The 13350-nt window shown below is 43.2% G+C and overlaps 1 protein-coding gene across 1 annotated transcript; it reads right to left on the bottom strand.

Annotated features, from left to right (window-relative positions):
* Positions 1 to 4017: 4017 nt before the first annotated feature.
* On the bottom strand, positions 4018 to 9285 carry LOC129814329 (MARVEL domain-containing protein 2-like). The gene is made up of 6 exons (XM_055867398.1): positions 9128 to 9285; positions 7244 to 8464; positions 5511 to 5719; positions 5102 to 5273; positions 4740 to 4790; positions 4018 to 4418 (listed from the first exon to the last, which is right to left on the bottom strand). The coding sequence occupies exons 2-6, from the start codon at positions 8375 to 8377 to the stop codon at positions 4302 to 4304; spliced, it is 1683 nt and encodes a 560-aa protein (XP_055723373.1). The 5' UTR covers positions 8378 to 8464; positions 9128 to 9285; the 3' UTR covers positions 4018 to 4301.
* Between the last annotated feature and the right edge of the window lie 4065 nt (positions 9286 to 13350).

Here is a 13350-nt window from a genome sequence, read left to right as displayed (position 1 = left end):
AACTATGTATATATGATAAACAGAGACTAGCAGCAGCGTAAAAAAGGGGGGGGGGGGGACTCACAGTGCAAATAGTCCGGGTAGCCATTTGATTACCTGTTCAGGAGTCTTATGGCTTGGGGGTAAAAACTGTTGAGAAGTCTTTTTTGTCCTAGACTTGGCACTCCGGTACCGCTTGCCATGCGGTAAGAGAGAACAGTCTATGACTGGGGTGAGGAAGGCACAATTTTTAGGGATGGCAGGCAGTTTAGCCCCAGTGATGTACTGGGCCGTACGCACTACCCATTGTAGTGCTTTGCGGTCAGAGGCTGAGCAATTGCCATACCAGGCAGTGATTGCAACCAGTCAGGATGCTCTCGATGTTGCAGCTATAGAACCTTTTGAGGATCTCAGGACCCATGCCAAATCTTTTTAGTTTCCTGAGGGGGAAAAGGCTTTGTCGTGCCCTCTTCACAACTGCCTTGGTGTGTTTGGACCATTCTAGTTTGTTGTTGATGTGGACACCAAGGAACTTGAAGCTCTCAACCTGCTCCACTACAGCCCCTTTGATAAGAATGAGGGCGTGCTCGGTCCTCCTTTTCCTGTAGTCCACAATCATCTCCTTAGTCTTGGTTACTTTGAAGGATAGGTTGTTAGGTAAGGTAAGGCCCTTCCTTCCGGTACCACTGAAGGCCACAGTATTCAGCCAGGCACCTTGAAGATGTGTCACCATCAAGGCACATGTCACAGCATGCCTGATGACAATGCATTATGTACCTTTCATCACCAATGCCGTGTTAACTTTTACTGCACATGTTGAACAATTCAACTCATTGATATTAGCGTCATTGATATTGTCACGCCCTGATCTGTTTCACCTGTCCTTGTGATTGTCTCCAAACCCCCTCCAGGTGTCGCCCATTTTCCCCTGTGTATGTATACCTGTGTTCTCTGTTTGTCTGTTGCCAGTTCATCTTGTTTGTCAAGTCACCCAGCATTTTTATTGGCTCCTGCTTTCCCCAGTCTCTCTTTTTTTCGCCCTCCTGGTTTTGACCCTTGCCTGTCTGGACTCTGAGCCCGCCTGCCTGCCCCTGAACCTGCCTACTGTCCTGTACCGCTGCCCCTACTCTGGATTACCGACCTCTGCCTGCCTTGACCTGTCGTTTGCCTGCCCATGTTGCTGTAATAAACATTGTTACTTCAACACAGTCTGCACTTGGGTCTTACTTGAAACTTTATAGAAATATGGAAATTCACAAACAATATTCAGTTCATTAGCATTTACTAATAGGGGTAGGCAACCCTGGTCCTGGAGTGCTTCATGTTTTGATTTAACTGATTTGGAAGACCAGGTGTGCTGAATTTAGGCTATCACTGAAGTGATCAATTAGCTCAGCAATAGAACGTTCAATTGAACGGAAGTGGTGCTGTACTGAACGACCAGTTGAAAAATGGGGAAGTGTTGGGTTGTGGGTTCAAAAGGATCAATATAGGATCAATCCCTTCTCTTTGAAATGTTTGGCCGAGAACTGAGAACTTTCTCTCTGTCCTGGTACCTCGGGAACTGGACAAGGAAGGGTGATGGGTTCTGGTCAGGGGATGGGCGAGTGACCTGTGTGCCCGTTCGATGACCAGGGGCTCAGAAAAATGTTCTTTGCCCAGAAGGAAGGGGATAATGGCAGCAGAGAAATCAATGGGGTCCATCCCCTCACAGCCCTCGCGGAGGCCGATAATTCAATGTCGCTTCGCCTACTGTAGTTTTCAAAATGGTCGACCTTATTCATCAGGTATTCGTTGTTTTTTGCGCAGTTTCTGTAATTTCGTCCCCATTCACTCTAGCTTGTCCTCAGCACTGCTGACGCGCTCTTCAGCCTCTTCCATTCGTGATCCTAGTGGGTTGATTGATGTTGTCAAACCTGAGATGGAGTTGTTGATTTCAGCCAGCTGTGCTGAGATGGAGCAGCTAATCTCAGCCATTTTCAAGTTAAATTGTGTTGTGGGGGAGTTATTGCTTTCTTTGATCACTTTGAGGATGGGGGCTAGCCTAGCTTCTTCCTGAGGTGTAATGACGCCATCTTGGGTTTCCCATTAGGCCATTGTCAGAGGTTCATTCTCTATCGTTTCTTGGACTGTTTTAGTGCTTCTCTTGCCTTTTTTTTTGCCTCGTCGGTATATCACCAGTTATCAAGTTTTAGGATAAGTTTGTTAAAGATTCATCGGGAGTTCTCAGTCAAGCTTCTTCCTAGCTTATCTGCATCATGTGACCCCCCACATGTGGAGTTATTAAATTTAATTCCAAATTCCGTATCACCAAGCAAAAAAATGGTAGTGCCAACTGATAACGTTCACTTCCCTGAAACGTCTGTAATGTCATGTTTCTTTTTGAGTCATCACATAACGGCGTTACAAGTCGTAACTACAAGAATGTGCACCCTACCTTCTCTTGTGGCTGCTCCAAAACGATCGCTCTCTCCTTCAAAATGTGGAGATATACAGAAAGGTGGAAGAGATATGACACTTCTGGAAGATTTTGTAATTTGCACCTGCTGTATAGGCTAGCTGCATAACTCTTGACATTAATACATTTTTATTCAACACAAAACAAAGAATATTGCTAAAATAAATGTTTATACATCAATTCTTATTGCCGCAGCTAGCACATAACGTTCTGAGAACCAGATGTCTCTTAGAGCTTGGTGAGAGCGTGGTTGTCCTATAGTTATTATTTTTACATTTTTACCTTTATTTAACTAGGCAAGTCAGTTTTAAGATCAAATTCTTGTTTTAAATGATGGCCTAGGAACAGTGAACACTGCCTGTTCAGAAAGACAGATTTGTACCATGTCAGCTCGGGGATTTGAATTTGCAACCTTTCGGTTACTAGTCCAACACTCTAACCACTAGGCTACCCTGCCACCCCATGTTGCATACAACCTTCCCACAACTTTCTGGGAATGGTGCAGGATAGTTGCTTGGCTTTGGAACATTCTCAGCTCATTTAAGGAAATTGATAAACAAACTTTATTTTCTTGATATTTTATTAATAATATAAGCCATTTAGCAGATGCATTTATCCTAAGCGACTTACACTCATGCATGCATTCACTTTACGTATGGGTAGTCCTGGGAATCGAACCCACTAAAAACACAATAAAACTTTTGTAACGTTCAGAGGATGTTCTAATAATGTTATTTAAAAACATATATATTCCGTTCTCATCAGCAACACAACTCTCTATCCTCTATCTTGTTAAGTGTGTTCAGGTGTGTTGGCCGTCCCCACTAATTGGCCACACCTGATCTTAATGAGTGCTTGTTTCCTTTGAAATAGGGTCTATTTGAATAGACTTAAAGGAACAGCCTTTTATGCGTAAAAAAACCCTGATGCGTAAAATAAAACGATCTCCATCCTGGTGACTTAGTGGACTTATTCCAAGGATCAAGAACAAAAGATTATAGGTTTGGATCTCACTGATGCTGTGTCACAATAAAAAAGAAATGTGTTTGCACGAATAATGCCTAAGGAAATACATTTCCATGTGTCTTATTTGTGCATCCAGTTAACCAATAATTTCCATTATCAGAGCGTTAATAAAACCTCCTAGGAAAACATTCAAGGAACAAGGGTAAAATGTTCTCATAACTTCCCTGCAACCTAAAACTAAACGTTCCCAGAACAGGCGAAACTGTCACTTCTGTTCTCAGAGATTTTGTTTTTTAAACGTACGGTTTTACCGTTCAGGAAAAGTATGACTTCATCTCCACAACCAATGTGGAACCAAAAACATACATTCCCACAACTTCCAAGGAACCAAATGTGCTAGCTGGGGCATGTCATTAGCCTATTGTTTTACAGCTTCAAATTGATTGCTGGTACTCAACTGCCCTTTTAGCATTTCATATTTTAAATTACATATGAAAAACTCTCCAAGGATTTAATAGTGTATTGCCCTGTAGGCCTACAAGTGTAAATGCAATGTTTGTCGATGCAATGGGAATTGACCCTGTTAGCATTGTTCACAAAAGTCCAAAGGTATGTACACAACTGCACTCTGTTTATGAGTTTATGAGTTCATTCACTTCAAGACTGAAACTCACACACAATATTCGTGGGAAAGTCATCTTTACAGTAAGCACAAAAAATGTTGCAGGCTATAATGTAACAGCACACAGTTTACTGATTTGTACAGCCATTTACTGAAACCTACTTAAGTAACACACCAAAAACACAATTAGTGCTGAAATAACAGTCTCACAGAGAAGACGTGACAGGAACAGAATAATAATGTCCCCTTTGTCCCCTCTGTGTACGCGCTATTTCTTCATGTCCGACCCTTTGCCATGGTGTCTTGGTCGAAATTGCGGATCCTGTTCTTGATGTGGCTTAATTTAGCTTTCAGATAGTCACATCGTTCCTTCTTCTCCAGGAAAGCAGGGTCCTGTGAAGTCACACAGAAACACACATCGTTTTGACTGCAGCTCTATCACTCCACCTCTCCCTCACAGCCCCAGATTTTGTTTGTAATGTAGATGTGGTAAATTATAATTTCCAGAGTCCCCATTTCAGTGGCAGCAATATTATTCGCATGAATGGGCAGTTTTATTGAAAAAGATAATACTACCTGGGTGTTTACACAACAGTAACAATTCTAATAAATCTCAGTTAAATGTGAAAATGATTGCTGAATGATTTTTGGAATTGTTTCAGAGTGAGCGAGGAAACGTGAGAGGAATGTTAGGGACCTCTGCCCATCACTTACGCTCTTTTTTTGCTCGTACTTCTTCAAAATCCGCTGGATTCTTTTCTGCTCCTACAGACAGAACAAACACCCACAATTCAATTGGTTAAAAGGATGACAGATATTTATGTTTAAAAATAGTATCATCCAGACGTCACATGCTATTTTTAGTCGACGCCTTTGCTCAGAACATGGAATGTAACATACCTCGTATTGATCAGTGGCCGTGACGATGAGATAACAAAAATGCTACTTATATTGAGAAGTTACAGTTACACTTCCAGACAGAGGAAAGTTATCGTGGTGTATCTTATCATGGTGAGATTGAAAAAACACCATCAAACCTCAGGCCCAGATTTAAAGTGATCGATGAAATCACTCACCTCATGACTGTTGCCATCTTTGAGGAGTTTACCCATCATGGCATCCAGCTCTCTGAACTTCACGAGGGTGTCACTGATGTCTTTGTGAAGGTCCTTGTACTCTTGATACTGGTCGTTGAAGACAGCTTTGTATTTCTCCCTATCCTCCAAAGAGGAGATTTCTGGATACTTCCTTAAGGAATAAGACAAGACACAAGACTATGTTAGATAATGCTAATGTATTATTACCTGCCATACCATTACTACACCTAGCTTAATACATTTAGACAAAATACCAACGCTCTGTCATTTTAAAAGTCACTAATAACATTTGAGTCTGTCTCTCCGTATGCACCTCAGCTTAAGTGAGAGCCTGACATCCTTGCTCAAAATCTGTCTCAGGATATTAGGCATAGGTCCTCTCACTCACATGACATAATCTGCGATGACTCTGGGCTTCTGGGCGTACCCTGTGGGGATGGCTCTGTTCCGGCTGCCTGGCTCCTCTTGCTGAAAGTCTGTGATGTGGAGGAGTTTGGTTGCCCTCACTGAGCTGTCCATCTCATCCTCAAACACAATCCTCTTGGTCTTTGGATTCGGATATTCGGTTTGTGCCACAGGGATGGGCCTCAGATGCTCCTGAAGCCAAAGTGGAAGCATAAGGTATCATGCAGCAACTCAAAGTATACTAGCTACCAGAGCATCCAATGACACATGTACACTGTGCTGAAAGAGTGAAAGCAACCTGTCTCCTTCTTACGCGATCCCTCTACAGTAGGAATGGGCAACTGGTAGCCCTCTGACCCCTTTTTTAGGCCCGGGGATTAAAAAAAAGAATTCAGTCGGGGTTACAGTTGAGAGTTAGAATAGTACAATACAAAAAGTTAAATTGCCGAAATGTTGTTGCGCATCAGTAGTCTTTCTCTTGTTATGTCAGTCACTGACTGACAGTCACTCAATTAGCCATGTCAGCTAACATTTTTTAGATTGGTAAATTAGTCTAGCCGGCTATCTAAACTTATTGTAATCATGGTCGAATTACCGACCGGGGGCTCCCATTTATTTTGTTTTAGTCACTCTCACTCAGATTATATCATATTAAAAACTGTGAGAGAAAAAAATCTCCACCACAGGAGGTTGGTGGCACTTTAATAGGGGAGAACGGGCTCGTGGTAATGACTGGAGCGGAATTAGTGGAATGGTACATAATACATCCAACATATGGTTTCCATGTGTTTGATGCCATTCCATTTGCTCCGTTCCAGCCATTATTATGAGCCGTCCTCCCCTCAGCAGCCTCCTATAATCTCCACCCCATGACAAAATGAGTAGAATTGCAGGAAACTAGCTGTAAACTGCACATGTGGGTACTCAGACCCTCGAGCCACTACGGCCCCTCATGATGAGTTCATATTTACTTGTGGCCCCCACCCCCATCCCTGCTCTACAGTAACTGCAACTGTGTGAAGTTATGTATGTAACTGTATGACATTGTTCAGCTTTATCTAAATAAATCATTTTAACGGTCTCCCTCCAGAGATGCAACACGTATGGTCGAGAATCATATTGTTCCTATATGTTGTCTTCAGTTGGCAAACTAAGCTCATTTGGTTACATTAGCTCAGCTGAATGATGTCTTATTAATGATTATCTTATTAATACATTATCTCTGTTGTTTTTTACCTATAGTTGGTTGCTGCGAGAACTGATAAGCTGGACTATTGAAAAACAGTAATAAACTTGGGCTGTAACAGCCAGCTGCACTGCTTTATGAAACAATGGTGTCCCCATACGTATCCACATGAGTAGATTCACTGCTGTTGTTTTGAGACCCAAGGCCTTGTGGGCTCATTCCCAGTTCGTAACGGTACTTTCCGTGACCTCTAAGTGCTGATTGATCTGACACCCTTCCCACAAGAACTTCCAGATGCCAATGGGCAAGCGAAATACCATGAGTCAGGTTCCTGCTGTAATAAGTGTCATACCTCAGTCAGAGGAAAGGGCAATGTAGAGAGTGTCAAATTAGATTAATACACTAGACACTAGATTAATACACTAAATGTACCTCACTTGAATGGTGAGATGTGTGTCTGCTAAATGACAACCCCCTCACTGATAAAGGATCAGTGAGCACTGGGATTTAAAAGAAATCCAACCACCCACCTGGTTCTCAAAGAACTCCATCTCCCTGCGGGTGGCCTCGTGCCTCCACATCTTCAGGCACACCAGGAAGCTGATGAGGTACATCAGCATGTTGATGAAGATGAAAGCCGTGCCAGCCATCTGACCCCCGTCCACCCGACACAGGCTGGACATTATGGGGTTAATACCTATAGTCATGTAACACAAACCCCCACGGTTGAGATCATTCAGGTACACGATACCAGCAGCCATGTAGAGGAGGAACATGGCGACGTTGATGACGCCTTCAGTGAGAGGCCACCAGGGAGAGTCCAGGAGGATGGTGCGGTAGTACATAGTCAGCCCTATTACCAGTAGGAGGATGGTTACAATCCACACCACCCCAGCCACCGCTATCACGAATAGAGTCATAGGTCCATTATAGGACTTCCCCGATGTGCCATATCCATTGTTATACGCACCATTGTACAGTCCATACGCGTTCGACCACTCACTGTCCTTATGGATGTAGGCACAGACACAGGCAAGGACCATACCCCCAAAGAGAAGCTCAAACCCAGCCAGGAGTCTCAGTAACCCAGGCCATGATTTCATATAGGAGTATTTCAGCTTGTAGACCTCCACCTTCTCAGCATAGTACTCAGCTGGATGAATACTGGTCAGCTCTGATTCCTCTGGAAGATAATGGAGTAGGTCATTGTCTATAGGAACATCCCTCAACAAGGGCCTATGGGAACTCTTGCTGGAGGTCCCCAGTGAGTCCTGAGTGTCCCAGTACCTCCTCTCCAGTATGGGACTGACAGGTGGACTCACCCTGGTCCCATTGGGCACAATCTTGACCCCTGTGGAGCCCAGGTCAGAGTCAGCATCCCCATTGCTCCATTTCTGGAGAATACTGCCCCATGATTGGGGGAGGAGAGTTCTCAACCTGTTCTTAAGGGTCCCCTCGTCCCCACCACCCCCCACTCCTTGTACAGATGGGGGTGTGCTGGATGAGTGGGCAGTGGAGTTTGCGTCATCTGAAAGGTCGTCATCTAAGGCCCTCTGAGGTGTTAGCTCCAGCGGGGCATTGTTCAAGGAGTTTTTCTTCAAAGAGGAGTTCCCATCCACACTCTCCGGGTCTCCTCTCTTGAATATCTTATTCCAGCTTTTCATACTATGGGCTGATATACAGTAAGGGGGCTCTGGGTTTAGTTAATCATTGAGGATGGAAGAAAGATACCATTTCTTGTCGTAGAGGAACTGTGTGAATCAAAGAGGAGCAAAAACACAACAGGGTTAGGCCTATCGTAATAAGGATTTAGCATTTTTGAATACGTGTGTTGTGTATTTTTTTGCTTGTAATAATGGCTGATTTTGACAAACTTTTTGACCAATTAATCCTATATGACATCATTTTCTACTCAATCCCCTTTATGATGTAGCACAGATAAGTTATATGTCAGCTGTAAATAGTGCTCCATAAGAATCTTTGATCTTAAGAAAGAAAATGACCATGGTGGAATGTTTGTGAAACACTTTTTTTCTTTACAGCGTTAGGAAAGCAGCATACAATAGCCTCTCACAGGGCTAGAGGAAAACTCATTCATCACATTGTGCAGTCAAAGTCGCTCACAACTCAAAAAAGGAGAAAACCAAATTGCTTTCTGGTCCGAACCCTGCATTTTTACAGTCGGCTACTCAACACACAAGACAGAAGAGACTTAAAACTGACCTTTGGCTCCTTCACAATAAATGTACACTTAGGCTTAACGTCTACACAAATGATCAATTTATATCTGTCAACATAAAACCTTCAAATAAAGTCTTAAATAAATCACTTGAGGATTTTATTTACAGTGAAAATCTGATTTATATAACATAATGTGGAAGTTAAAAATGTCCTTTAAAATGTAGACACCTTACCTTGTTGTGGCTAAGTGCAAGCTCCACACTGGTCAGTTGTGAGTTTAGCAGACAATTGAGTGCTGTGAGGCAAAAACCCTTCTCAAAATGGATGCCTCTACAGCAGGCCCAGCCAAACCTTCTCAGGTGACTCAGTTTTGTTATTGCAGGCTGTTGAGCTGAGAGGGAAGCAGAGCTTAAACATTAAACCTGAACAGCCTTCTGTTAATGCTGCTGATTGGCTGGCACCGCTAGACTCATTTCTGTGGGAGAACAGCTATAAACTTCTCTGACGCTCAGTGTATTTTACGTCAACAGATGTTTTGAATGTGTTTAAGAAGAGAACAGACTTCACATTTCCCTATGAAAGAATTACGTTCATTCTGAAAAGGTTATCTCTGGTAATACAAAATACATGTTAAACATTCATCGGGGGCATCCCCTCAGTTTGATATCAATCAAATGGTATTAATCACATTACAACCACTATCTAAGATCTACAAAATAGCTTATCCCATTATCTATAATTCTATTCTATTATCATAATCTAAACAGAGCCAAGTCTGGCACTAGAGGGCACCATACTCCAGTTCTGAGAGCACAACCCCAGCAGCCATGTACCTGCCTCTCCTGCCTGTGTTTCCTCAGTCATGTACTGTATACAAAGGCTTTGGACTTTCTCCGTCTGATTTGAGCACGGCTGGACTACAGGTCTGTCTTTACTCACTTTCAGATTTGTCAGGTTCAGTACCGAGCCTGAATCCCTCCGTGCCTCGATCCAAACCAGCAGCTAGTAACACCTCACCTGTAGTGAGGAGTTTCCCTCCAGGGTTGGAATGATTTAGGAACTGCTGATGCTGAGCTAACTAGATCTTGCTTCCCCTGGAATGCCTAGACTGAAATAGAAAGTAAGGCATGACATTTGGGCCTCATGCATGTGTCTGTGTTCTTCAGAATCTGCCGCGACTGTAACATTAGTCAAAACAATGGCCAGCGCCACCTGTATTGAGCCATCCATCAGTCAATCAATCCGATTCCATCCTGCACCACTCACAGAGGTTGATGTTACATTCCACACCATTTCTGTATGGAATAAGATTTTTTTTTTTAAGTAATGATATCAAGATATTATCGTCTTCTCTCAACAATGCACATAGATCAACTCCATTCCGTTGCACCTCACTGACACTCCAACTGACATTATCATGAGGACATGAGAGTGCGTTGCGCAATGACATTGTTTTATCATCCAGCTAGCTTTTCCTCCATGGTCAACAGTATTGTACAATATTAAGAACGTACCCTAAGCTCACTCCACAGCTAGCTTGAAATGCCACCTTCTGGGTGGCTCAAACCGTTGGAATGTTGTCGAGGAGCGCGGCCGCGTGTGTTAGCAAAGCAGAGGTCCCGAGTTTGAGCCAGGTATGAGCCGAATATTAGGGGGAAGTGGTACTCGTTAAGCAAAGCAACGTGACGTTTGTTCCATGTGCACATTTATATGGGGAGAAACCTCAAGTCAAGGACATCTGAAGTGAATAGCCCCAACCCCCTCACATAGAACCTCCTACCCCCTGAGTGAGCACTGTATCCCCCCCACGGTCTTACCCGGCCTCAAGCCACCTCATCTGGTCCTGTCCTCTGCTGTCCTCTGTGCTGACACCACAGGGGCATGTTCAGTTTGGAACACATAGACATGGAATGCATAGAATAGATATGAATCTCTTTTCCAGGTGGCAGTGGATCTTGTCTGTTATGTACATTATGCTTCTAGTCAGCTGCTGTTGATGTTGTGTTTTTGAGCAAGGTGATGGTCACTTGTTCAGTTGAGAACAACGTTGAGAGCATTGCAGATAGAAATGTAACGTAGATAGAGAATGAACAGCTGGGAACTCTGTTCCACATGACAGAGGATCAGATCTGTTCTTTACATTACGTTTCTCTGTAACTGATATTATGTTTTTGCTCTAAGTGACTTTCCCTGTTTATTAAACGGTATTGGTATCTCTGACCTTGATCACTGAGTAGAGTTTGTTGTAAGGGATGACAAAACACCAATTTAGATGGCCTCCAAGTGATGCAAGTGTTCGATATTACTGTACATGGACACGTTCTAAAAAAACCAATATGCAACATTTTAAAATTGTGAGATACGATCATGGATCTGAATCACTGGCCTTGGTTGGAGCGATTGTGCCAGATGGAGGACATGTCCAACAAACATGCACACACTGCTTCATGGCTCCGGTCCTGACGCATGGCTCAGGGCACCGGAATGGGCCTCTCTCTCCCTCGTCACAGCTAAATGAAGCAGAGGAGCCACGGCATCCTGCCACAGACAAGCTCATTTGTAACGTTTCATCCTGTTTCCCTCAGACCTCCGAGTGAGCAGGATGATGGATACAGAAATGGGAGACGCTCGCTCAAAGAAACATCTCCACAGGAAGCCCGTATACTTCTCCTCCTCCTCCTCCCATTCACCACTGTCCATCGAAATAAGACAGAAAATATAGATACATTCCTATCCTCTTTGATGTCCCCAAGTGTATGCCCAACCACGTTAGTGGAAAGTGATTGGAGGAGTATAAGCATATTGCAGCTGGTAGTAGCCTCCAGGGCAGACAGGGAGAGGCAGTGGGCACATAATTCCATAAATGACTTCCTATGCCAGCGCTGGCGACCCAAAGGGACCTTTTTACACTTCAAGGCCTCTGTGAGTGTTGCGTAATACCGAGGGGTGAGTGGCCACACTTATTGGGAAAAAAGGTGTGTCATGATCTCTCCCATGATTGGCCACTCTGTATATAATTAGCGTCAGGGGATCGTTTTATATATGTAAACATAAATAGCCTCTTTAAGACGGGCCTGTACATTAGTGGGCGTGCCCCCGTAGCCTGTCCATTTGTGACGACAGCTCATAGTTCACCTTAGAATGGGGCCTAAGCAGCCAGATGTCCCCTGGAGGACTGTGTTTATGTTTCAATACAGACTCCGGTAATGTTTTAGGACATTCCCCTCCACAGGATTTATTTACAGGAGTAGCACACGTTTTCTGTGGCTGACACAGCACCATTCTGGCTCTCCGTCGGCACTTGGCACAGCATGTTCCAGTTTCTCTGCTCCTGGGGGCTCCACTCAAAAACAAATGTGCTCATGAGAGGTTGGGGGAAACTGTCAAATATGGATTTACAGAACTGATGCCAAACACACATTCAGTTACAAATACCACATGAAATGTGTTATGATGATACCTTATTCTATCAAAAGGGAATCTGAGGTGCAGTATGTACTGTAGGTGTGGTTGTGGAGGTAGTGAGGGTGATCAGTACCACACACTTGTTTAACTTAGAAATATTTACAGTACTATTTACACTGTCAAAAAAGAATCATTTCAAAATATTATTTATCCCAATGTTTGTCAAAGATTGGAGAGCGAAATCATAGCTGAAGATAGTCTTTAATGACCAGACGTTCTCCTCTTTGTGGTACAACTGTTACCTCCAAATGAAAGAACAACAAACTGTATACAGAGCACATACTATCCCCGATTGCCATCCATTAAAGCTGGTTCATTCCGCTACTACAAATGCATTATGTGGCAGTGTACACATAATAATGGTATACTTTACTTTTCGAGTTTTCATCCTGTTTAACCCAGTTTAAACATAGTCAGATGCCAGCCTTTTATCTTTGATAGACCTACGAATTCTTTATTATATTCAGATTATTAGCCGAACCAGATATTATCAGCATATTAATATGATATTCCCTCTCTCTCTTTGCAAATTTCTTGCATTTTTAGCGAGGACTCCATTTTCAGAAAACAAGGACTCTATTTTGCTGTAACAGCTATTGTAATGATGTTTCGGCAGTTAGCGTGTAGAAAAACCCTGGGGCATGTCATAAGGAAATATAATGTCTCGAACTGAGTTCTCTAGTATAATGTGAAATACAGAGAGCAATACCCTCTCTATACATTACTTTATTATTTATATTTCTGTAATGTTCTGAACATTGCGCCCCGCTGCATCTGCCCCTGCGTTATTACATTAGTCCCATTTGCTCTGTGACTTCCACAATGAGGTCATATTCACGGGACACCCACTCTTGCTGCTTCCAAACCCCATGGGGCAAAACAGAAATCTGCCAGTAAATTAGGTATAGCTCTAGTCTTCCTCTCTGCAAGCTGCAGTACCTCTACTTTCTGGGGAGGACATTCAAGCACCTGTGATGTCTGTTTACTGGTA

The sequence above is a fragment of the Salvelinus fontinalis genome, chromosome 17 (assembly GCF_029448725.1).
Source record: "Salvelinus fontinalis isolate EN_2023a chromosome 17, ASM2944872v1, whole genome shotgun sequence".
Taxonomy (NCBI): Eukaryota; Metazoa; Chordata; class Actinopteri; order Salmoniformes; family Salmonidae; genus Salvelinus; species Salvelinus fontinalis.
This window is presented reverse-complemented; position numbering and strand designations above follow the sequence as displayed.

What these genes read in the sequence shown, in the direction of transcription:
- LOC129814329 (XM_055867398.1), bottom strand. Translation starts at nt 8,377, where the DNA reads ATGAAAAGCTGGAATAAGATATTCAAGAGAGGAGACCCGGAGAGTGTG. An exon ending in GTCATCGCAGATTATGTCAT is followed by an intron (nt 5,274 to 5,510) that starts GTGAGTGAGAGG and finishes TTATTCCTTAAG; the next exon opens with GAAGTATCCAGAAATCTCCT. An exon ending in AGTACGAGCAAAAAAAGAGC is followed by an intron (nt 4,419 to 4,739) that starts GTAAGTGATGGG and finishes GTGACTTCACAG; the next exon opens with GACCCTGCTTTCCTGGAGAA.